Genomic DNA, 25,449 nt, shown 5'->3' with positions numbered 1-25,449 from the left:
AGAAGAAATGGCTGTTTGCCCAAGTGGAATGCAAACATTAAAGTTCAGAAAAATAGCTTAAGTTCCTAATAAGCATACTATCAAATAGATAACTTTTTAAACCAAGTACAGGTTTTAAAGATACTTTGACAAGCTGTGACCGTTTGAGGCTGTGCCTTTAAGAAAGGGACAGTGCTGGAACACTCTGGCTGAATATTTTGAAAACAAAGATAGGTCTAAATGAATTTCATTGGTAGATTGGTAGAATGCAACTTTAAGTTTTAGTGCAGTTGGAATCTTTCTCAGTTCCTCTCTGTTCTCCCTTTCCAGCCTGTCCGCTTCTGTGCAACTAGCCGGAGTTTTGACCTTGAATCCCAGATAAGCACTAATCCTGCATGTGCTTGGAGGCCTAATAAGAATTCTTTTCCTTAATAACTGCCTTTTCTCTCTCTAACCCTTTTTGGGAAGAAAAGGGAGGTAGGGGGAGAGAGGGAGGTACAGGGGGGGAACCCTCCTCTGTCCGGAGGAGGGAGTTTTGTTCCTGTATTTTTCTTTGCTGTATATTTCTGTGTATATATTGTAAATACTGTATATATTGTGTATATGCAACCTGCATTCCATATAGCTTGTAAATACAGCATATCCTTTGCTTCTCCGACTGGGCCAGCCTTGGTTTGTTTTTTTTCTTTTCTTTGTGGGGGAGGGAAAGCTGGGCCTTCTCTGACCACCACACAAGCCAGCTCTTTTGGATTGGCAAATTAAGTGCCATGAATGTTTCACTGAGTATCTTTTAGCCAGTTTGGCAGAAGTTGTCTCTCCCCTGAGAGGCTAGTACTTGGGCATTTGTGCTGACAGGTTTTCCCATTGCCCCTCAGATGTGGAATTCCCTTGCCAAATTGCCTCACAAAACTGCTGTGTTGTTGCTTGCATCGTATGTGGCCAAATTTGATAGTGAGTCTTCAGCAACCCTGTTTCTCTTGATTGTTTGCAGACTTCCATCATTAGTGTGGTACTTCCACATAAGCTCATTGCATCTGGTTATGTATAGTTAAACCTCCATTTACAGAAGTTGCAGAAATCACAGAAATACTCAGGTTGGAATAGACCCTCAGGATCACCAAGTACAAGCAATAACCCTACTCTACAAGGTTCACTCCTAAACCATATCCCCAAGCACCACATACAAATGACCTTTAAACACATCCAGAGCTGGAGGTTCAACCACCTCCCTGGGCAGCACATTCCAATGCCTGACCACTCTCCGTGAAGCTTGAGGCCATACCCTCTTGGTCTATTTCTAATTACCTGTGAGAAGAGACCAGCACCAGCTTCTCTACAGTGTCCTTTCAGGTAGTTGTAGACAGCAATGAGGTCTCCCCTCAGCCTCCTCTTTATCAAACTAAAGGATAGTGTTGACTTTTTTTTACTAGTTGCATCCCCTTTTGGTCAATAAGTTTAGCAAGAACGTAACAAGCATTGTTCTTTCAGACAGGAGACTGTTTCCTAAGGCATTTTCATTTCAGCCTTTGGAGTTCTGTCTTATGATGGGTGCCAAAGCTGTGAAGTTCTTGTTCTCAGTTTTCTCATGCTCTGACATAATCTTGTTATTTTATGTGAACAAGCCTCAATGGTGAAACAACCTTTTTTAGTATTTAGTTAACCTTGCCATTCTGCGCTTTTGGTGCTGTGCCACTTACCTACTTGCATCTGAGTGCACTGTGAGACTTTCTGGATAGGAGGAGGGAGAGACAGGATCTGACTTACCATTTTGTGTGCAGAACTTAGCAAAGCTGGACCTAAGACACCAACAGGTAGAACTGCTTCTTCAGCAGCAACAAGAGAGAGGAGGGACTTATTTGTTAGGCATGTCTGAACTGACAGTTCACACTGTTTCCCTTCCTTTCTCAAAGTGAGCCTTCTTCCATGAAGTCTGTCCGCTCCTTGAAATACCTGTTCAGTGGACTGAAGAAGTCTGCTTAAGCTGTGTATTGCATGCTTCTCCTGCCCTTCACCCATTGCTCTTTAAAACATTTTCACTTACTCCCTTTTTATTTCTTCTTAACGTGTCTCTCTTTTCTAACATTTAACTTTCTTTCTCATTGCTGCATGTCTCCATCCCTCACCATCCCTTCTTGTGATGAGGTTTGAAAATGTTTCTGGGGCTGAAGTGAAATGAATAATGTTACATTATTTTTTTTCCTAAAGAAATGATTGCATGAGAAACAAACACTGTGCTGGAATCACAGAACAGCATTTGGCATGTGGGCTTTTTAAGACTTGGTGAGGGACTGGAAGCTAAATAAAATGTCTTTGGGTTGAGGAAGTCACTTGCACTGACTCCAGACTGAGATAAAAACCTTGAAAATTGACCCATCCAAATAAGGCTGTTGCATTGCAAAATATTGATGCAATTTTCTGAACCCCTGTGTTAATGTCACAACTGAGTCACCATTAGTAGCTGAAGTATTATTGTGAACTCTGGTGGGGAAGTCCCACACAGTGTGTGAAGGCAACTCTGTATTTGAATAGCTGCACCCATGAGAGATTTATGATGCCAAGGTAATTCCAGTGGTGCCATTGCACTGATTGCTGGCTGAGTTGCAGGCCCACAGAATTGTCAGGGTTGGAAGGGACCTCAAGGATCATTTAGTTCCAACCCTGCTGCCCTGGGGAGGGACGCTTTCCACTAGATCAGGTTGCCCAGAGCCACATCCAGCCTGGCCTTAAAAACATCCAGGGACTGGGCTTCCACCACCTCCCTGGGCAACCTGTTCCAGTGTCTCACCACCCTTATGGTGAAGAACTTTAAATCTTCTCTCCTCTAGCTTGGATCCATTCCCCCTAGTCCTGTCACTACACGACACCCTAGAAAGTCTCTCACCAGCTTTGGTGGTCCTGTTAAGTGGTACCAGTCTGTTAGTGATTGATTTTCTGTGTCTGCATACACTCTTGTCCATACACTACAATGGAGCAGACTATGTTGGGTCATACTTACTGAACTACAATTATTTAGTTTGTCTTTAAGTGTTGCCCTTGATGTTTTGATTTCACAGAAGTGTTACAGAGAGAGCTGCACAAGCTGCTTTTAAAGCAGTTGACATTGTACTCAAAATAGCAAGGCTAATGTTATAAGGAAAATTCTGTTGTATGTTTCCTTATTTAGGCTTAAGAAATATCTTCATTAGTGAAGATATTGAATAGAAACAATAATTTTGAAGGATTGTCCAAAAAAATTAAGCCTTTAATATTAGAAGAGTATGGGAAGTTGATATGTGCTTATTTCTGTGAGAAGCAAATGCACAATGTTAGTCTGACCCCAGTGAACTCATTAAGAGATTTATGTTGGTTGTAGAGGAATTAATATTTAATCCAGAATTTCCTTCCAGATGAAACCAGTTTTCTAGATGAACATATTTGTGTGCTTAGATATTGTAAACATGAAAAGCAGAGTTGCAGACCATCTCACCACTTTGCTTTCCCTTTGTTCATTTCAAATGTCTTTGTACAAAAATACAAAGGAAGGGAAGAAAAGAAGCTGTTTATGAGCAGTGGATAAAGCCATTGCTGTACACAGTGTCAACACAAGTCCAATGTGCCATTTAAATTGCACTTAAACCCTAATTTTAGGGCTGTACAGACCTGGTGGAAACTTCATAGAATCTCACTAAACAAGCATGACTTCAACTCGCAGCCAAAAGCACAGCCTACACTGGGAGGTTTGCAGCTTTTTTCTGTCTCAGTAGCATATAGCTAGTTGCGCATTCCCTCAGATGAAGCCTTTCTCACAGCATTCATGGAAACATTTTTTGATTGTGTGTCAGGCCTTATATATTTGCAAGGCGACAATCTCAGGGTGGAACAGTAACAGATTAGAAGCTCTTACTGACTTCTGAGTTCTCTAGCACACACAAACCTTCCTTTTTCCTTGCTCTATTGGTAAAGATACGTGATCAGAAACAAGGCATGTGTTGCTGTAATTACAGAATTTACTATTCTTGTCAAAGCAGTTTAAAAACATAAATGTCTTCTTGATGAAACTTTTTGTTTCAGCTGAAATTCTGCTCCAGAAAAATGCTAATGGTCAGTTCAGGGAGGCCCATCATGTGGTAGAAATAGGGTAGGAGGCAGCCTGTAGCTGCCCAGACAAGGAGCGGAACACAGCTTTATCCTATATTTGAAAGGTTTGTTTTGCCTGTCTCTGACGTACCTGTCTCTCTGCCTTTTATATACTGCCTTTTTGTATAATACATGCAGAATGAGCTCACCTGAAAAAGCACATTTTTGCTTCTCCCCTCATTAAAATTGTGTATCTAAAATAGGAAGCATGATTGCCTGAGGGTAAGAGGAAATATTTTGTGCTCAGAACTTCAGGACTTTTTTGTGGAATAGTTTTCCCTTTAGCATGACCCATGTGATGATGCCAGACTAAGCTTGGTCTAAGTGCTGTCAATGTAGGTTTGAAGATTGGCTGTAGAAGTAAGAAAAATTAAGTTTAAAAGGTACCTATTTCTTAGTTCTGCTCTTCATTTTCAAGACATTTCTGCTAGCTTTGCTAATAATGGTGCAAATTTACAATTGTTACCACCACAGAACAGTTTGAAGAAGGGTGAGGTTCAATTTTGCCACTTGGATCACTCCAAGAATTCCAGTGAAGGTGTGATTTACTTGCCACTCTCTCCCACAAGTGATAATAGAAGGGGAGAAAGGGAGACTGTAGCTTTATTTTCTGATCTTGTACTGCCACTGAAAGTCATCACCATATGATTTTAAAGTGAACAGATTCAATACAGATAACACTGTGAAAAAGTAAATATGGAATTGTATCATACTCTTTTTCAGGCACTTTTGAAAACTTGAACTTCACATTACAGGCAGTTAAATTGTTATATTTTCTCCTATAAGTACATTATCTATTCTATGGTTACACGAGCGTAGTAAAAGAAAACACATAAATCAAATGGACTGTTTGTTATTCTTTACATAGCTTCTTTGTCTGCTTTTAAGTATTTGGAGTCTTTCCCACCCCTCCCAACCAAGTGTTTCTCCACCCAACTGCATTTCCTGAGTGGATTCCTCTAGAAGACAGAATCAGAGGTCTGCATGATGTCATTTCTATATTTAAATTAGATGGAGCAGAATAGGCCATGCAATTTGTTTAATCAGCGCTCATGCTCTAATTTCCTTGGATTTGATTTTTTGCAATGCAGTCTTATCTTTGGGTTTCTATCTGGTAGCCAAGTCTGCTACTTGGCATGATTTCAGGGAGCTGGGTGCCTTTTTCTTTTTGGCTACAAAACTCAAGAGGGTTCTGTGATCAAGCAATTCTGCACACAGAGCTTTTCAAGCACTGTAAATGGATTTAAGTGGGAATGTGACAGAAGAATACATACTTTCAAAACATAGAGATCAGATAAAATGTAAAGTGTAGTTGATTAGAACCATGCAGAAACATTCAGAAGATGGTAAATAAATAAATGGAAAATATGCAGATTCATCTGCTGTTACATAAACTGTACTAATTCTGGGATCAGGATTCAGCAATTTCAGTACAGGCATTTCCTGTATTTATTTTATCCAAATATGACTGAGTGTACTTCACTTCTGCTATTTCAGGCTTTGTCTGTGTCATTGTAATGACTTGACAGACTGATGAATACAAATTGGTCTCTGCTCAGTAAGTGTTGGTAAGATCTTCACATCTCTCTCCTTTTTTTTTTAATGTTATTCTGTAAGGACATTAGGTACTTTTTATTGGAAAACATTAATGGGTAGCAGGCAGATGACCTGAGATTTCACCTGTCAGTTCAATGAAGAGCAATCTTTGGGAGCATCAAATCTAGAGGCAAAAATCTAGACTTTGAGACAGCAGTCTCTGGTTGGTTGGTGGGTGAAAAGTGGGCCCAGAGATCTCTGAGGAGTCTCTTTCACATCTCTCCTTATTGTTTTGGAGAGAAGAGAAGAAACAGTGTGCCATGGAAGCGATGCACCCTTATGAGTAATGCTCACAAGGGAGGTGGTTCATTGCCAAAATGGTATGACTGGAGCAGCCAACTTAGAGGAAGAACAGAGTTATACTGAGAGCATCAGTGATCAATTATTTATTGTCAAAAGAAAATAGAGAAGCTGGCCCACACTGTCAAGCTACAGCATCTATTCCCCAAGAGAAACCATTGCGGGAGTATGCACAGCTAGAACAGAAGGAATGCAAAACAGACACACACAAAAAAGGCATCTAACAATATAGTTACACAAAGTTTTGAAAACCATGCAGCTAACTCAGAGTCTAAACAAGAGCATGGAAGCACTCTGAAAAACCTGAGAACTGTTGGTATGAAAATTGACCTACAATACCTCCCTAGTAAGGCAAGTGTGTGATTCTCTTCCTTCCTTTTCTCCCATCCCCACTGTTCCCTGTCAGCACTCCTCTGTGCTTTGGACTACAGCAGTGGCTGAAAAGGTCATGTTAATTTTCACCACATAATGGATATGAGGTGGTCCAGTAACTGGAAGAAAAAGTACTGTCTTTATTGCTTGTGCTGTCTGATTAGATGCAGGAAGTGTCTGATCTTTAAGCTGTTACATGATATGAGTTTATAAATTGGTAGAAATCTGAAGACAGAGTGAATAGGTCACTGGGTGTAGTTTTAAAACTTGCTGTCATGTTGGATTTACAGAATTTGAAGATCTCTGGTAATAAACAAGCTTATGATGATTTGATAACTGTTGGTGTCTTTCATAAGGAAAACCTTTCCAGAGTTCATGCCACCAGTGGAATAAATTTTCAAAAGCCTTTTGTAATACTTAATCTGTTAATCTTCAGGATGATTTTAAATGCCACCTACCGGTAGAATTTACCTTACTGCATTTTCTTCTCATTTACAGGCATTACAGTAACACAATAGGGCTCAGTCAGTATTGTGTTTTCCTCATTATCTCAGCTTTCAGAGATCTCATGCCTGGAACTTCATTACTCCATCTGATACTGTAAATCTTTATGCATTTACTTATATCTGTCTTGGCATACTGAGGTTTCCCAGTAAAGAGAGTTTCCCTGACTTCTTGACAAATAAGTGTCCCAGGACATTTAATTTAGCTGATAAGGTGTCCTGAAGGGACAAAAAGCCTCAAAAATGCTCTGAATCAGACAATGGGGCAGGATCCAGCAGGTCTGGTTTTTCAGGAAAATGCCCACATTGCCCAGGCTTGTCTGAACATGCCCTGGAGTCCAAGTGGGTCAGGTGTGTGTGCCTTTGGCCACATTTGGAGAAAACTCGTTCTGTAGGTTGAAGTGTCAGGTTTTTATCTCTTGTGACAAGCACCACGTAAAGCGATGGGAAATGTGGCAAATTAAGTCCATAGTATGGATCATAGCAGAAAACCAGTACAGTGGCAGAAAGATGTCATGGTCAGGGAGGTGACAGGATAATTAAAAGAGTACCAAGAGCTATCTCAGGGCCAGTGCTGCTTTACATTACACTCTGTCTGGAATTACAGTGGTCAATGCCATTTTGGTTTTGTTTAAATTCCCACACGTGCTGCGTGGTACCACGATCAGTGAGTAATTACATGTGTGATTTACTAGTGGAACTGAGTTCTTATTCTCACTGAGTTCCAGGTATAGGAGTGGATGCAGAGTATGGTAAAATGGTTCAGGAAAAAGAATAGGGGAGTTTTTTCTGCAAATGAAATAGTATTTGTTCTCTGTGATTGACCAGGGATATAGCAGTTTTACTCCTATGAGTTTTCAGCTGGATTATGGGTGAGATTTAAATAGTATGTTGCTAAGCCTTAGGATGTAATATCTTGTCTAAAAATAGTATTGGATTATTAAGATTAATGTAATCTTTGTTGCTTTTGTTATCATTTAGAATGCAAGACACTCAGTCTTTAGTGCTAGATTTGGTGATATTTTCCTACCACACGAAAAAGAAATGTTAAAGGGGTAATTCAAGCATTTGTAGAAATCCAGCAGATTTCTAGATCCAGAAAGTGAATACACCCAAAGGATAAAGCTTTTAAATGAAAAGTGTACTCTGATGGAAATTTTCTGGCTCAATTAGTACATGTGCTTAGCTGAAACCTACATGAATTTCAGCTGGTTGTTCATGTTCAGCTCACTGCACATCCTAATGGCACCTCTGTTGCACAAGCCTGTTTTCTGACAGTTCCAAAAGGGAATTATAACTCTTTATTCCTAAGTATGACAGTAGTATAGTATGACTGAGAACAAAAATGTGTCACTCATTGAGTGATATGTATTTCATAAAAGGACATTTTTTTCCTTTGGTGTTATTTTTAAGTTTCTCTGAATTTCTTCAGCCCTAGACAGAACTTTGAACCTGATTTATCATGCTGCCAGCATTCACTGAAGAAAAACGCCACTTACTGACAACAGTCACAATTATGTAGTTTACAGCAGTACAAGAGACATTATTTTTATAGTTACCAAGTCTGGTCTGATAATATAGTTTCTCTGTCTGTATATATATATAACATAAAGTACTGGGTTTGTGTGTTTCATAACCTTGTCATTTCTGAACCCCAAACTTAGTGCATTTGCACTAAGCATTCAAAATTTTCATACTAAATCTTGTATATTTCAAATCTGACACCAAAATTGTAGTGGTACAGGATTCTCATGAATCCTTAGTTAACAGCCTTGTCTCCATCCCTACAATAAGGTATCTTTCTAGCTTCAGTTCAGCTGAAGTAGTGTAATTTCAAACAAATTATAAACAGTCTGGATGGGAAATCACACAATTAGGTACAGTTTTGATTTATTAGAATCCTCAATGTCATGCTTTGAGGAATGTGAAGGAAGGAACTGTTTTAGCACAGCTTTTGGTGAAACAAAGGCACTGTGCTTCAGTCAAGAAAGCAAACCTTGTAGTGTCAAGAGTAAAGATGTGTCTGACTGCCTCAGATTGCTTGTATGCATGTGAAGCACAAGGCAGCAGCCACATCATTCACTGAATGGCTTTATGCACTTGTACCTGACTGAATGTGCCATCACTGTCTTTCAGAAGTATCGACAGTATATGTCTGCACTACTCACTCCTCCTTATGGTGTTATGGAAACTGGCTCCAACAATGACAGTAAGTAAGAAAACAGATACCAGATATTAGAAAAAAAGATAAAAGGAAAGGAAAGATGAAAGTCCTCTGATTTGGGGTGTTGGAATTTAAATGTTAAATTAAATTCAGTATTATATAGAGTCACAGAATGGTAAGAGTTGGAGCGGACCTCTGGAAATCATCGAGACTAATGTCTCTGCTAAAGCAGGTACATTTACAGCAGATTGCACAGGACTGCATTCAGGTGTGTTTTGAATCTTTCTGGAGAAGGAGGCTCCACAACCTGTTTGTTCCAGTGTTCTCTCATCCCCAAGGTGAAGAAGTTTCTCCCCATTTTTAGATGGAGCTTCTGTGTTCCATTTTATTCCTAGTTGATCCTTCAGTGGGCATCACTGAAAAGAATCTGACCACATCCCCTTGACACTTGCCCTTTAGATATTTATAAGCACTGATAAGATCCCCTCTCAGTCGTCTCTTTTCTGGACTAAAGAGCCTCAGGTCTCTTACCTTTTCCCTGTAAAAGAGATGCTCCAGTCTCCTACTCATTTTCATAGTCCTCCTCTAGTCTGTCTCTAGTAGTTTCCTGTCTCTCTTGAACTAGAGAGCCCAGAACTGGACACAGTACTCCACAACTGAGGAGGAGGAAAACCTCTACACTGTGTTGGTTACACTCTTCTTAATGCACTCCAAGATACTGTGGCCTTCTTGACCACAAGGTCACATTGCTGGCTCATGGTGAATTTGTCCACCCAGGCTCCCAGGTCCTTCTCCACAGAACTGTTTTCCAGCAGGTCAGCTCCTAACCTGTGCTGGTGATATAGTTACTCCTTTATAGATGCAGGACCCTACACTTGCTGTTGTCAAACTTCATTAGGTTCCTCTCTGCCCATGTATCCAGCCTGTACAGGTCTCACTGAATAGCAGCACAGCCTTCCAGTGTTCCAGTTTTACAACTGTTTTAGAACCACAGATAGTAGGAAATACTTTGGAACTTGCCTGCCTGCATTACCAACTGTATACAAGTGTACACAGATCTGTGCACAAATTTGCACTATGACACAGGCCTATTGACTAAAGCATCCTGTACAAAAGATTTAATTGCTTATACAAGCTACATGAATTCCATGAGTCCTGATAGGAAAATAAATCTAATAAACTGGCTTGGCTTTTTAGTTTAGGATGGGAGCCTAGGTTAGTGCTTACACAGACAGCCTGCAGTAAACATGCTGCTCCTTGACCTTAGTTGCAGAGCTAAGTGTGATGTGTCTCTGCCTCATGAGAAGCTGTCAGATTGTGGGATAGTGCTGTAGACATGAATCCAAGAGCAGCCTTTGGAACTCATCACTTCAGTAAATCAAACTATTTTTATTTAGTTGCCAGAAGATTATTTAGGTGCTACCAGGAGAATATCTAATGGCTAGCAATTGCATCTGGAATTTTGTCCCACACGTTATATGCTCAATATGCCCTATTTGTCAAACAGTAGCATAGCATAGCACAGCGCAGCATAGCATAGCATAGCATAGCAGCGCTCATTTGTGCAAACTCAATGTCACATTTGACTTCAGTTTCTAAAACCCAGGTAATGTTAAATTAAAAAAAAATATAAATAATTCCTGTAACCATACTTCAGATATGAAGTTGTGAGAACGTACTGTGTCAGCAAGATGTTTATAGTATCCACACAAGTTAGATTTTTTTCTTTTTGGGGGTGTGTGTTTACAGTATAAAAACTTTGTCTGAATTTACTCTTGAAAGCTCCATAAATTAATGTATATGCTGTCAAAGTATTGAAACCTCCAATTCCCCATTCCATTGATAAATATATCCACTGTTACTTAAAGATTGTACAGTATGTAATTATTTTCTGTGCTCTTTTTTTTTTTTTAGGAATGCCAGATAAGGACAGTATGTCAAGTAGTGCTCTTTGCCAGGTTTCTAAGAATTGTAATAAGGTAAATCACAGCTACTTCTGCATTTCTTTTTTGCTGGAGGGGAAGGGGGAAGGAATTTGGGAATGGAAAATGCAAAAGTCCATCATTAAATTGAAAAGAACCATGTGCATGTGGTTGATGCATGTGAGTACAGTAAACAAATTGCACAGATGCTTTAGACATTGTGTCACGTTAACTAGAGAAAGCAACTGGTTCAGGATCAGCATTATTAGAAAGAGTATTGCTGCCAAAGTTTGTGTTATAATCTGGTTGTCCTGGTTTTGTCTGAAAGGTGCTGAAGCAAAACAGGGAAAGCAGCACTGTGGCAAGACCAGTGCATAGCCAACAGACAATAAAATTCACTGTTCTGGCCCAGTGCTCAGGGTGAATTTTCTCCTTGTGTTCAGGGAGCAGCTTTATGTCCCAGTTCCTGTTTATAAAATAGTTCTCTGCCTTCGGTCTAACCAAATGGGGACCCACATGAAAAACTCAAAGATACTTCTGTGCTGGATTTTAAATCGTTGTAATAGTGGGAAGAAATAGTATCAGGCTTTGTTGTAAACACTAACAACTTCTAGAATTTTTTATGGCAGGAGTAGAAAAGTTGTAGTAATAAACAGATGGTTGTCTTTCTGGACATAGGAGTTTAATTGGATGCATTTGTCTGATGCCTTTCAAAGGTTAAAGGTATTTTTGTTACACAAAACCCATATTTTGACAGCAGATAAAGACAATTAATCTTTTAGCATGTTTCCTTAATGTGAAAATAACTACTTCCACCTTTCCCTGTCTGTCTGTCCTGCTTCCTCAAGGGTATAAATTTAACAGTATGTGGTTCCTTTTTCTAAAGTCTTATTCACTAATGCTATACCATATCCTGACATACATAGCCTTATCCTGTAGGAAAACAAACAATTTTCAACGCAGGTGAGTAGTAAGTCTTAGATCTGGTTAGGCCGCACGTCGAGTACTGTGTCCAGTTCTGGGCCCCTCAGTTTAGGAAGGATGTTGACTTGCTGGAACGAGTCCAGAGAAGAGCAACAAAGTTGGTGAGGGGTTTGGAACACAAGCCCTATGAGGAGAGGCTGAGGGAGCTGGGGTTGCTTAGCCTGGAGAAGAGGAGACTCAGGGGTGACCTTATTAGTCTCTACAACTACCTGAAGGGAGGTTGTAGAGAGGCGGATGTTGGTCTCTTCTCCCAGGCAGCCAGTACCAGAACAAGAGGACACAGTCTCAGGCTGCGCCAGGGGAGGTTTAGGTTGGATGTTAGGAAAAAGTTCTATACAGAAAGAGTGATTGCCCATTGGAATGGGCTGCCGGGGGAGGTGGTGGAATCGCCATCATTGAAGGTGTTCAGGAAGAGACTTGATGGGGTGCTTGGTGCCGTGGGTTAGTTGTTTAGGTGGGTTGGATTGGTTGATGGGTTGGACGCGATGACCTTGAAGGTCTCTTCCAACCTGGTTTATTCTATGTATTCTATGTAATATTTAGATAGCATCTTTCGTCTGTAAAAGATGCAAATTCTGTAAGCATTTTACAGTTATGGGGTTAACTCTTAGTGCTTCTCTAAGGTGCTGGTATTTCAGTGCTACACTGAGGTAAGTGAGATCAGGGGGCTTGCCTGATCTCTCAACGAGAGCACCAATCATAGGATCTAAACAAAAAGATGCTGTATTTTTTGAAGCAGATAGAGGTAACATGTAGGTAAAAACATCCATCTTTCCTAGAAGGTGTTACCTCCTCAGTAATGAGCAGTGATGCTCACCTGAGGGTGGTATACACTTTCAAGTACAAAGTATTTTAGAAATATTTCAAAATTTAGTGATTAATACTGCTGCCAATGGCTGCCCTTTTCTGGCACAGCAGGACTCTTCCCACACAAAGTAATGGTCACATGTGCAATGACTTCTACAAGAGTAAGGTCTTTTTCAAACCATATTGACTTCCTTTCCAAAACATATATAAGCCAGCCATCCTTTTCTCCCCCACATTTTACACATTTCTGTGGAGAGAAGCTGAGAAAGTAAACAAGTGACAGATGCTTGTCACCTTGTTTCACCCTGAAGGAGCTCAGTTCCGTGACAAATGTGTTAGAAGAACCTATACAGCGTAGAAATGGTTCATGAATCTTAGTTCAGTGGTTTTGCCATATGGCCATGGTTCTCTTTAATGGTATTAAGTGAAAGGTAAATGCAGCAGGGGTAGATAACCAAGTATTTTATTTATTACATGGAAGCTTCATTTCCACAATTTTGAACTGTACAACTGCTATAATGCTTAAACAACACATTGATCTTTGTGCCCTGTAGTCACTTTTGAGTTACGAGGGAGATACTGGGATTGCAGGGGAAAAAATCCAGAATTGTTGCCACCTATTCAAAATACTAAATATCAGGGTACCAGAAATCAGCCCTCTTATAAATGTTATACATTTTGCTTATTACAGGGTGGTATTTGACTGTCAAAAGAGCTACTGCATCAGGGAAAGGCATTCATCCAGGGAAAGGAAGGTGTTTGTAGTACATCTTTAGACTACTTTATCTTTAGATTGCCAGAATGATGCATGTGAGACTAGCTACAAATACATCTCAGAGATGCCTGGAGGCCACTCTGTAATGTCCAGAAAAAGACTAAGTGAGGAACTTTTTCAGTTTCAGAGAAAGTTCCTCAAAATATTTCATGTATTAACAAAACATTACACTCTTAGAAAGAAGGAGATAATGTCTTCAGTCGTCCTGATGGTAATGATGGATTTCCTTTGAGGTGTGTGTGTTGTTTGAATTTTCCAGGGAAATTTATAACTATAAATAACTTACTTCAAATTCAAATATAATATATTCCACTCTGGAAATATGAAATGCATGTTATTATCTTTTAGGCTGTACTGAGTCTTTTACAAGCACTCTAATAGGCGGTTTTCCATATTTGCTAATTATTTGAGCTTCATCTTCATAGCTTAATTTTTTTTCTCTTGTCTTTCTATTAGCTTTTGATGAATAACCTAAGATTTTTCTTTTAATATATGCCTTGAAATTTTCTCACCATATGGGGATGTTTGGTTTTCATAGTTCATTAAAATCTATTTAAAAATTCTATTTGGAGAAGGCAGCAAAGAAATTTTTTTTTTCTACCAAACACGAACTCATTTGCATCTAGGGTTACATTATTGCACATCATTTAATGCAATATAGGAGTTAAATTGAGCATAAAATACTGAGATAGAGTATGCTACTGTCCTCAGTTATATTTTAGGGAATGGAAACAAAGTGACTTTAAAGCTATCTTACATAAAGGAAAATAACACAGCTTTGGTCTTTTTATCTAGTCAATCTAATACCAGTACTCTACTCTCTCTAGCTCTAGTTTTCAAAAATTCTCATGGGGTGGAGTTGGATATAGCTGGGTTTGTGAGATGAATATAACTCTAAAGCCAAAATGACAAAAATCAATAATAATTTCAAATACATTTTTAGAAAAGATACAGAAGAGTACTTAGAACACAGGGGAGGTCGGGTTCCAGTGTGAGGCAGAATAGGCAGTGGTTCTGTTTCCATATATTACCAGCAGAGATGGCAGCAGGGTTGCAAGGTGCCTCCCACTGCAAGATCCTGTTCTTGCAATTTGGCCACTTTTCACTGTTTAGGTTGAAATTGCCATGCTGAGAGCATGCTTCTGGGTGATTTTTAAATTGAAATGGATCAAACGTCTCTGACACTGCATTTAGCAGAAGATGCATAGCACATATTAAATAGCTTTTCTAAGTGATACACTAGCAGTCCTGCCCTTTGGACTGGGAGCTCAACATCTGGGGCTTGTTCTGCAGTAAGGAATACCATTTGTAACCCTTTATAAAATAAAGCATATCCCTGAGCCTTGAAAAATATCAGTTGAAACTGGCTCACTAGAGGCTCATTACTGTTTGACTGCAAGCTTGTGCACATAGGTTGTGCAGATTCTGCATGCAGAATTACCCACACACTTTTCATCTTTGGTCCTGGGCTGCTTGGGCACTCCTGAGCTGATGCTTAATGGTGTAGGTTTTCTTGCAGTCACTCATCCTAGCTGCTAGAGGAACATTTTGATTATTTTGAAGCCAGACACTTACTGAAAACCTGTTGTCTCCCATGTCCGCTTACACCCTCTACTGGCGCCCAAGTAGGAAATGAGTAAAGAAATAGCCCCTTGTTTTCTGGAGACATGAGATACATGATTGTTTTAAAGAAGAGGGCGTGGCAGAAATCAGTCATAGAGACACAGGAATGAATATAGGTAAGAACAGAAGGCAAACACATGAATCTCCACTCTCCTATGGAGTGTTGTACTGAGTGATTTTTTCTGTCATCAGTAAATGTCTTAAATGCCTTTGTAAACTGTGGATGCCACGCCTAAGAGAGTGTAGGAATGATCCACAGAAGGATTAGAAATCTGTGATTAATTATGCTATTTATTCAAGTAGTTGATAGTCAAAAAGCTCTAACCCTGCTAATGATCCAAGGTGAAGTTTTATATTGTTTTCCATAATGGAATCTCCATATTGCAGTTTGCTAAAAGAGCTCTCACATCCTCAAGGAACTACACCAAAAAAATTTGACTTGAAAGGAAGGCTGAAAAATGCCATGCTCAGAAGCAAAGAATGGAGGCTGATTGAACAGTGCTAATGAAGTCCTCTTATCCATGTTTGTTATGGTACAGACTTCAGTTCTTTATTATAGTACAGACTTGCTCATGTGTATTTTTCCTGTGACACATCTCACCTCAAAAACATGATTGTTTTATGTGTGCAGCTGTATGACTGTTTAAAACCCACATACATTTACGCCTTCTTTAGTGGAAGCTTACATCCTGAAATAGGGAAATTGCTACTTCAATCTCCTTTGTACTGAGGAAATTGTACCCAACACAATATATAAGCAGATTAAATTGTGCAAATTCACGCAGTCTTTCTTGCCATTGGGTGAAGAATATGCCTTGTTTTTTCTGAAATCCCTCTTAGGTTTTATTTCGATGCCTTCCGTGTATTGTCTGTAGATGTCCATTGTGATAAAGAGCTGCAGGAGCTCCCCCTAGTGCAGAAAATCATATCCTAAAACCCACGTGGATGGGGTTAAGCTTCCAGGCTGGAACATCCACATTAAGTTTTTCATATGATGACTCCAAATCCTCTAAAATGGAAGCTTATTGGATATGATTTGTTTGAAGGCATTTTATATAGCAAAGCACCTATAGGATGTGCTAAAATACCCCTCTGAAAATCACCATTTCATCCATGTTCTTTCTGGTTAATTTGGTGTGATAAAATGTAAATTTCTTCACTGAATTTTCAGTAAGGCTTAGGTGCATGCTGATTTTTATGCATTTAAATATTGTAGTAGCCTCCCTGACATTCACATGAAAACTGTATTATAACAGAACTGATCTTCTATGTGGATGGTTTATGTAACTGTCCAGTAATATGAGTGCACTAATTCCTATCTTCTCCTGGGGTCTGTGCCAGAGTCAGGTCTCCTATACAATATTAGCATAGGGTTAAAAAAAGAATTCCCTTTGTTTTTGTTTTTTAAAGTGATTGCATAATATTTCTAAATAGTGTCTTCATGTAGTCCTATCTGTACCAATCACTTTTAGGAACTGCTCTGATATTTTGGCACCAATTTCACATATATGAAAGTAATTTGCTTGGAATTCTGTTCAAGTTCTTCATTTTGCTCTAAGTGGAAGTGCTCAGGGTTCAACCATTATGACAACCTGTAACAATTTGGCTAGTGCAGGGGCTGTGCATATAGTCCCTGGCAATGAGTCACATGGTGACAGCATATGGCAGGAGTGATAACAAAGACAGGAGTGTGAGATGAGTAGGAGTCTGTGAAAAATACTTTTTTTCATATGTTTGTAATGAAATTCATCTTGAAAAATATGAAGGTCTTTATATATCATCAGAGCTCTTTAATGTAAACAAAATTCTTAGTAAGTCTGCTGGCTTACATAAATAGTCTTTGCATAAATTAAACTGTTACAGAACCACCAGGGAAGGTGTTCCTTCCTGCAGTTCCAGCCATACGGAGATGAAACATCTGTAGGCTTCCCTTCCAAATGCCAGTGTGCACAGCAGTGCCTCAAAGAAACATTTGAAGCATCCCATCTTCTGTTACCCAATTCAACTACCTGATAATCTATGAAATGTCAATGACCTATGATTTCGTTGTGTACTCTGAATTCTGGAGACCCTCAGGCAGTTTCTGCTGAAACCAGTTTCTTCCTTTGTTTCTAATCATATAATTGAGCTCCATTCTGACCAATACAGAATTAGCCAGAGCAGTCCCAATATGAAACCTGCAGATGTGATTAGTGATTCTCATTTGATCTATTTACTAAACAGGAATGAGTAACATTGTGGAGTAAAACAACAGAATTCTTGGTCTAAATTGCTGTGCATTTATCAGTGTATATGTCAAAATAACTCAATTTCTCTTCAGTGCATATTTGGTTCTTAAAGACCTTCCATGAATTTGGAAGAAAAACTTATCTTCCCTTCTATCTATAATGAGTTTTCATTGTGGTGATTCTAAGAACAGCTGTAAGGAGAAATAGAGCTGTCTCCAAAAACACTGAGATTGCTAAGAGATGGGGGGCAAGACTTGTCTTCACAGATGAGTTAAATATTTTGCAGAAAAGAGTGTAGTTTTGCAAACTGCGTGTGATAAAGGAATATTCTTATTTTAAATTTTACCCTCATTTTCTAAGAGCAGTGACAACAGAGCTTAAATATATGTAGGTGTATTTCAGTTTTAAAATGTAAATGAACAACCACATTTGTCTTGGAAGATAAATAATGGGAAAAATAGGGAATGGTGCCCGATAGCAACAGCACAGCTGAATTATCAGCACCTGAAGACAGAGTCTCCCTTTCCTGTCATAGCTGCAAACATTCCAAAACAACCACTGCCCTTTGCTCAGGAATGGAAAAGCAATCTTGAAAAAGTGTGTCTGCATCTCTATTCTTCTTTAAGTGCTGCAATGACTTTCTGATTCAAATCAACCCTTAGAGTGGCGTTTATTATGAGGGAGGAGTGAAAAGATGAAGAATGAGAGAGGTGGGGGAGAGAGAGACCTCCTCTGTTACAAGCAAAACATATGCTTGAGGCAATGTTAGAGCTAAACTGGATGAATTTTTAGTTCCATAACTTTGACATCTGAGTATTAATATGTATAATCTCCATAGTGTTATTTTGGTGTTTTCCACTTCTCTTGGTTTTTGTTTATTTTTTATGTCAGCCCTTATTGCAATTTATGTGTATCCTAAAGCCTTGCAATTTTTGTTTGTGCCATGATGCAAAGGAGGGATGGAGGCCTCTGCTACAGAGAGCTTGCAGCCATCAAAAAAGATGGAGTGACTGTCAGATGAAAAGATTCTGAACATTGTAATGTGTGGGATTCACATGTGTTCATACATTTCAAATGTATTTTGTTTCAGGAGCTTATTGTGATCACTCCTTGGTGTGATAAATCCTAAGAGAGAGAGTATGGGAGGAAAAAGTTCCAAAATCAGTAGAGAAATTAAAAACTAAGTTCTAGGTATTTCTATGTAAATCTTATAATTTGAAGGGGATCTTAAACTGCTGGCCTTCTTAAGAATAGTAGCATAAACAAGAACTCATGTCCTCTGTGACAAACTTTCTCTCAAAAAATGATTACAGAGGTGCCTAGGTCAACATGGGAAAAAGGCAGTTTGACTGAAGAGACATTTTCCCTTTCTTGACTCTTCTTGCCTAGCTAAATGTGTCTTGCTATTACAGTTTAGATAAATAAAATAAATAACGGAAAAATAACAGAAACTGCTAGAAAATGCTAGAATTTGTAAAATACCTAACATTGTGGACTAGGTGTGGAATCTTCTTTCAATAGGATCATCATTCTTGGTTCCAGTTGTCTGGGGAAACAGCATATTGCCTTATCTGCCAGTGCTGGGAAAGGCAGTCGGATAATAAGTACTGCAGAGCCACATTTCATGGCTCTCGCTTCATGGTTGCCTCTTCTGTGTGATTCTGTCCCAACCCATAAAAAACACACACATATGCTTCATTTATCTCTTGCAGGTGAAAGGCAGAGAGAGTGGGTAATTATATGAGGAAAAAAAGATAGTCTTTTTCAAGGTTCATGTCTTCAGACAAGTCAAGCGAATAAAGTAACACATTTGGCATTTATATCTAAAACAGCAAAATGAAATTTTTTTTAATCTTGTAATTATTTTCTCAAGTTTGGCAGAAAAATTGGATCAGAGATCTTAAAATCACATTCTTTCTTGTCACTCATCATCTCTCATGCAGCACTTTGCCTGTCCAACAATACATACTGGAAATTGGTATTCCATAAAGTCAATTATAGTTCTGAGTCAGTAAGAAGTAATCAATTTGTCTGATCTGATTGTCTACTACCATCTTTTTTTAGCTGTGTATGGATGACAAAAATTTGAGAGGTTAATAAATAGTGGAGAAAAGCTGTCCAGTGATTTTGTTCTTTTTGTGTTAGCTAGTCAAGAACTAGAGGCCTGTTGTGCTGGCTCCATGCAAAGAGCACCACCACCAAAACGAGTGTTCAGTTTATGGTGTCATTTAGAGCTGTTCTGAGTTAGAATTGCTGAGGCAAAAATGGCAGATATCTATGACAGAGCTGAAAATCTACTTAGGACTATTATCTTCAGTGATGGCAAAGAAGTGAATGCTGTTCAGGTATTGAAAGACTTATAATTTATGACTTTTCATTACTTATTCTTTCTGCAGATTTCCTTCTGAAAGAAAGCTTGGCACAAGATTGTGAACATTTGATCTTTGTGTGCTTTATCATCAGTGATGCAGCTGTCTTAAAATTAAAGATAGCGATTAGTAACGAAGTACGAATACACACTGACTAGTAGAGACATGAAAAGAATATGTAATTTAGGTTCTAAAATAAAAAAGAAAAAAAATAGTCTTACTTTCGGTACCAATTCCTACAATGCTTCTAATTAGGATTACTCAGACACAATTGTTTTCATCTTAGGAAACTAAAATATTAGAAATTTGTGTCATACCCTTTAATTTGAACTGGATGGGGAAGAAGCCAGCAGCTTAACAGGAGAGAATTGTGATCAAGTCTATGTAGACCTCCTAGTACTGCTTTGTCCATCCTCACTCTTTAAAGTAGCTGACTTCCAATGCATGAATGTGAGGGGACTGAAGAAACATCTCTCATGCCACTCCTTCCTTGCAGCCTTTTGCACAATGGCTCAGATGGTTAATTTCTACTCAAACCCATTTTCTGACTCAGCCCACCTTAGAGCCATGTGAGGGCCAACAGTGATAACAGGAGCAGAGGTAGAGGAGGGTGATTGTGCAACAGTGAAATGGTGGAGGAAACGGCTCTCAGAGCAGGGCACATTTGGGCTCTAGGAGGACCACAAGGCTGTGACCTACACTGGGACTTGTAGGGTGCCTATCTTCCCCCATGTCCCACCTCCATCATCCTTTCTGCCTACATCCAGCTACATGTGCTCTATCATCACCCTGACACTTTTGTGTGCCTGATGGTAAGGGAGAAAAAGTGTCATAAACACATAAATCTTTTCTCTGTGCTTAATTTTCTCTTGTTTTGGATGAAAATTGGCTTCCTGGCCAGGGCCAGCACAGTAAGCAGAACAGAGCCTGGATGCGAGATTTAAGGAGGGGATGGATCACAGTGATCCTGCTTGAGGCTGCTGTGAACTGTCTGCAGCCTTAAACATCTGACCGCCAGAGAAAGCACTACCGGGTCTATCAGCTATGGACTGAGGCTTTCCTGCCCCAAACCTGGCATTTCTGCAAGGCCACATTAGCTGCAGGGGAAGCAGAGGGACAACTGGCAGGTGATTGTATTGTTAGGCCACCTTGCAGCTCTGTTGCCCTTCACTGTTAAATTACAAATTAATCTGTGTGATTTCTGTCTTCTGTGTTTAAATACAGACTTCTGTAATATATTCTTTTTACTGCTGTAATACACATACAGATCCAGGCAAATATTTGTTCCCCTCCCCCTTCCTCCTCATTGAGTTGTCTTAATTGTGTTCAGAGCCAGTGTAGACTTGAGATTTTCAGCTTGTGGACTGCAAGCTGCCAGGTTCTGGCAGCTATTATAAATCAGTCTGGGAAACCAACCTAAGAAAAGCCTATTGTCACTAGCTGCACAAGGTTCCTTATCTTGACTGGGAAAACTGTAAGGGCTGCACAAGGGTGGTGAGAAACTGGAACAGGTTGCCCAGGGAGGTGGTAGAAGCCCCATCCCTGGAGGTTTTTAAGGCCAGACTGGATGTGGCTCTGAGCAAACTGATCTAGTGTTAGGTGTTGCTGCCCATGGCAGGGAGTTTGGAACTAGATGATCCTTGAGGTCCTTTCCAACCCTAACAATTCTCTGATTCCATAAAGGACCCTAAACCACCCCCTTTCCTTTTGTCTCCCTTGATTTATTTCACACTCTGCTGAATGGCAGCATTAGCTGCTGATGATTCCAGGGCAGCACTGGGAAAAACATTGTTGACAAAACTGTAACAGTAGATTTCTGACATTCATTATACTGTAAAGGTAGAGCCACTGATCCACAGCAGTCCTGGGGCCTGTGGAATAGAATGGCTCTCTTGTCTTCCTAGTGTACTGGTTCAAACTCAAGGAAGAAGAAGAGAGAAGAAATCAGGAGGTTACCTTGCTAGAGCTCCTGAATGCTATTTAATCTGTTGGATTTATTCAATGTTTCAGTTAGTGTTCTAGAAGTGATGTCTTTTGGTTTTTGTCTGGCTTTTCTGGTACAAGCATTGGAGTAGAGAACCTGTTTTACTGCCTGAAAAGTGTTGTGTGACTTTGTGGCAGTACACAGTCACAGACACAGACACAATCTGCAATAAAATTGTACTTCACTGTGTCAAAATTTCCTCTGAGGAGGACACACATTCCTTTCCCTGAGGCAGTCTTCTAGACCAACTGTCATGGAGAAGCTGAAGATTCCTATATTATTGCAGAAATAATGATTTTTTAAAATGTAAGCTAGCTGAGAATACTCTTTGTATATTCAATATATCCTGGTTAGCTGGTTTGGATTACAGTAACTAAACTTCTCTGGAACAGCAAACATTTTCACACTTAACATAGTGCAACAGTCCTTAGCCTCTATGTAGCCCACAGAGAGTCACAAAAGAGTCAGTTAAGCCAAAGATAATTTTGAGATTATGTTTAAAAAGGAGGAGAGTGTTTGACAGATGTCAGGACAGAATTTCAGCTAGACAATGCAATATTTTTAGTGATGATGTGAAAATTAATGCCAACATTAAAGAGAAATAGGAGAAAGGGGATAAATTACAAAATACATACAATAGATCCCTTTCCATTTCACAAGGACAGGGCTGGTTCTGTGATATTCCTAAAAGCCAGACATCACAGAATTTACACAGCTTGGGCTACATACTGAGAGGTAAAAAGAGGTCATCCCTTTCAGAAGCATACTGTGGTGAATTGGGGTGTAAAGAGATGTGGTTAGTGAGGGAAAATGTCAGGCAGAGTAATTTCACCTCTCTGTATCCATCTTGGGTTAATTATTGCAGTGTTCTGTATGCATTTGTGGAACCATTTTTTTTCTCAAGTTGCAGTAAAGAATAATTTAGCAACAGAAGCAGCTCAAAGTATGTTTAGAAATGTCTGTCCTTCAGTAGTTATTAGGGAAGAAATTCCATACAAAGAGAACAAATGTGAACAGGCCTGGTTTAAATGGTAGCAAGTTAGGCAGCTGCAAGCTCTGTAGGAAGTTAGGAGGAGGGAAGAAGCAAATTTCCAAATACAAAATATTTACTATTTCCCAATGCTAATTATATTTTGTTCAGATTAGCAGGAGTTAATAGTATTATTCCTTAACTCTTTTCTTGGGGAATACCTACTGTTCACACAGATGCACATTAACTCAGTGTTTGTATTTTATTTACTGATTATTCCCATTGCATTATGAAATTTATTTGAAAATTGAGGCCTATTAATCTGTGTTGTTCAGATCCAAACTTTTATTCCAAATGTCTTTGTATGTTTTTAGACAATACAATTGCTACCACTAAATTATCTGAAGAACACTAAATTAACTGATTAACTAATACAGCAATTATGTTTCATTTCATGCTAGTTAAACATGTGAGACTACAATTGGATTTTACTCTAAAAGAAAAAGAAAAACCCTTATTCTTGATAGTGTGTGTTTCCCTCTTGAAAGTCTGCTGCTGGACTTTGCCCATTACTGAATCAGACAATAATGTGCTCTCATAGCAGAAGGTAGTGATGCTGATGGGTTGTCCTCAGAAGATGCATGTTGCTTCTTGTGACCAGATCCTTTCTGGGTTCAGTGTAGTTAGCAGGGCTGTGACAAGGCTAACCTGCCCTAGTCAGGGACAGGAGCTGTATTTTGTATCAGAAGCCCTAGCAAGAAGTACTTTACTATAACAAGACTGACGTCCAGTTTTGAAAATCACCTGCACAGTCTGAGAGATTGGGATGATACAGAATAAGCAAGTTAGGCATGTGAGCACCCTCCACTTTGACAAGCTTTTGTAGACATTGTGGGAAATAGAAGTTTTACAGAAGATAGGATTGTTTTGTGGATATTTGCCAAGAGCAGAATGCTTGTCTTTTCCACTGATGCACAAATATGTAAATTAAACAGAAGTGCTTGAATATTTTTTTATGTTTATGACAGAAGAATTAAAGCTGTTGAAATAAAGAAAGACTTGTCTGAAAGAAGAATGTTTTTGCTTTAAAAAGAAGTGTTCTAGTCTAGCCATCAGTATCCTTTGTTTACTTTCATACACTATGGAATCAATCATTTACCTCTTTTAGGAAACATAGTCTATGTAGATGGGAAAAATCAATATAGATAATGAAAAATCTCCTGTGAATTAGGACAACAGAAGGTGTTGCACTAGATACTGTTAGATTATTCCTGATTAGTGGTTTGGTGGTTGTGTTTTTTAGCAAAATTTTGTTTCTGAAAAGGATGACAGGAAGAAGAATGAGAAATAGATGAGGCAGCTGGAATATGAGTCAGATGTGCTGAGTGTTTCTTCATTTCATGTGTGTTCTTACAATGCGCTGTCCTGAACTTGTAGAAGGAACATGGAATTACCAGAAGAGACACAAAATGAATTGAAATTAAATTATCTTCCCTGATAGACAGAGATTTTACCTTGTTGCTGACCTCTCCAGGGAACTCAGGCTGTAAGCTTCACTACTCTCTAGCCCTGTCTCACTTTGATGACTTTTCCTTTCTGCGTTAAAAATCATTACAAAATGCTCAGAATGAATTTGTAGACACTAGATTTCCAGTATTTCAATTGCAGCATTCATCATTGTTTCAGTTGCTCATTCTCATCACTTGTCTGAAATGTGAGGAGATTCTGTTATCCCCGTTTTACAGATGAAGTTGGATCACTCAGAGTTGGAATGATCAGCTGGGGTTACATAAACTGCTGTCACCCAGGAGACAGTAGTACTCTTGCCTCACTTGAGTGGCCTTTTGACTATACTGAAGTCAAGAGTCTTACCCTTGGTTTTAATGGATTCACAATTTCACCTCCTCATTCACACTTCATCCAGTTTTTGGCATGAAACCATTTCATGTCATTACCTAGTCCTCAGAGGGCAGTTCTGACATCTGGGTGTAATCAAAGTGTAGGGGAGTCCTGTGTGCATAAGTTATAAACAGATCTAGAATCAAGTGAAATAAATCCTCCAGAAGCTCATTAATCTTTAATTTCCCTTAAGTTTGCCTTTCGAATAGTTGCTGTGTATCTATGTCACAGGTAAGAGGCAAATCTTAAAAACAGTAACTTTGCTGATTAACATTTATTGTACTTTTTTGTTTTCTTTATCATTTGTTTCTCAAGAAGCAAATAAACTTGGGTAAATATAGCCATTAAAGCCATAGATAACTAAGAAACCAGTAATTCTCATGAGAGACAATGAAAAAATGCCTTACTCTTCTATAGATAAAAAAAAAAAGCTGGGCTGAGATTCCTTATGCCAGCTGTAGTCACACCTCTATCAGAATATTAGGAATGCTCACAGCAGAGTTAGCATTTTCTGACATTTTATTCAATGCATGCAGTGTAGTTATAGCAGCTGTTTCATTGTAGCAGGGAAGCAGAAAAATGACAGGAAAATAAGACATTATTAGCCATGTTCTAGGGGGCTTTGTGCAGTGGTCATAGTCTGTTTCAATATTCTTTTTCCCTTTGACATTCACAGTGAAGTATCATTTTTGGTAATGGCTGAATCATTTTGTGTTAAAAGGACAGACATTTACAGTTTGTCAAAGAAACACTGCAGAAGTGTTAATAATGCAATTTCAATTTAACTTTCTAAAATAAATTCACTGCACTGATTGTATTTGGGAATTTAAAGGGACACATTTTCCTGTTTATGCTATT

General features: G+C 39.0%; 1 protein-coding gene across 1 annotated transcript in view; it reads left to right on the top strand.

The window, feature by feature from the left end:
- RAPGEF4 (Rap guanine nucleotide exchange factor 4) overlaps positions 1 to 25,449 on the top strand; it is a 147,519-nt gene that overhangs the window by 59,524 nt on the left and 62,546 nt on the right. The window contains exons 5-6 of the mRNA XM_054174442.1: positions 9,003 to 9,075; positions 10,945 to 11,009. Of these exons, the coding sequence (XP_054030417.1) occupies positions 9,003 to 9,075; positions 10,945 to 11,009 (138 nt within the window). The remainder of the gene's footprint in view (positions 1 to 9,002; positions 9,076 to 10,944; positions 11,010 to 25,449) is intronic.

The sequence above is a fragment of the Dryobates pubescens genome, chromosome 2 (genome assembly GCF_014839835.1).
Source record: "Dryobates pubescens isolate bDryPub1 chromosome 2, bDryPub1.pri, whole genome shotgun sequence".
NCBI lineage: Eukaryota > Metazoa > Chordata > Aves > Piciformes > Picidae > Dryobates > Dryobates pubescens.
The sequence above is the reverse complement of the archived record's forward strand: the minus strand, read 5'-3'. Positions and strand labels throughout refer to the sequence as shown.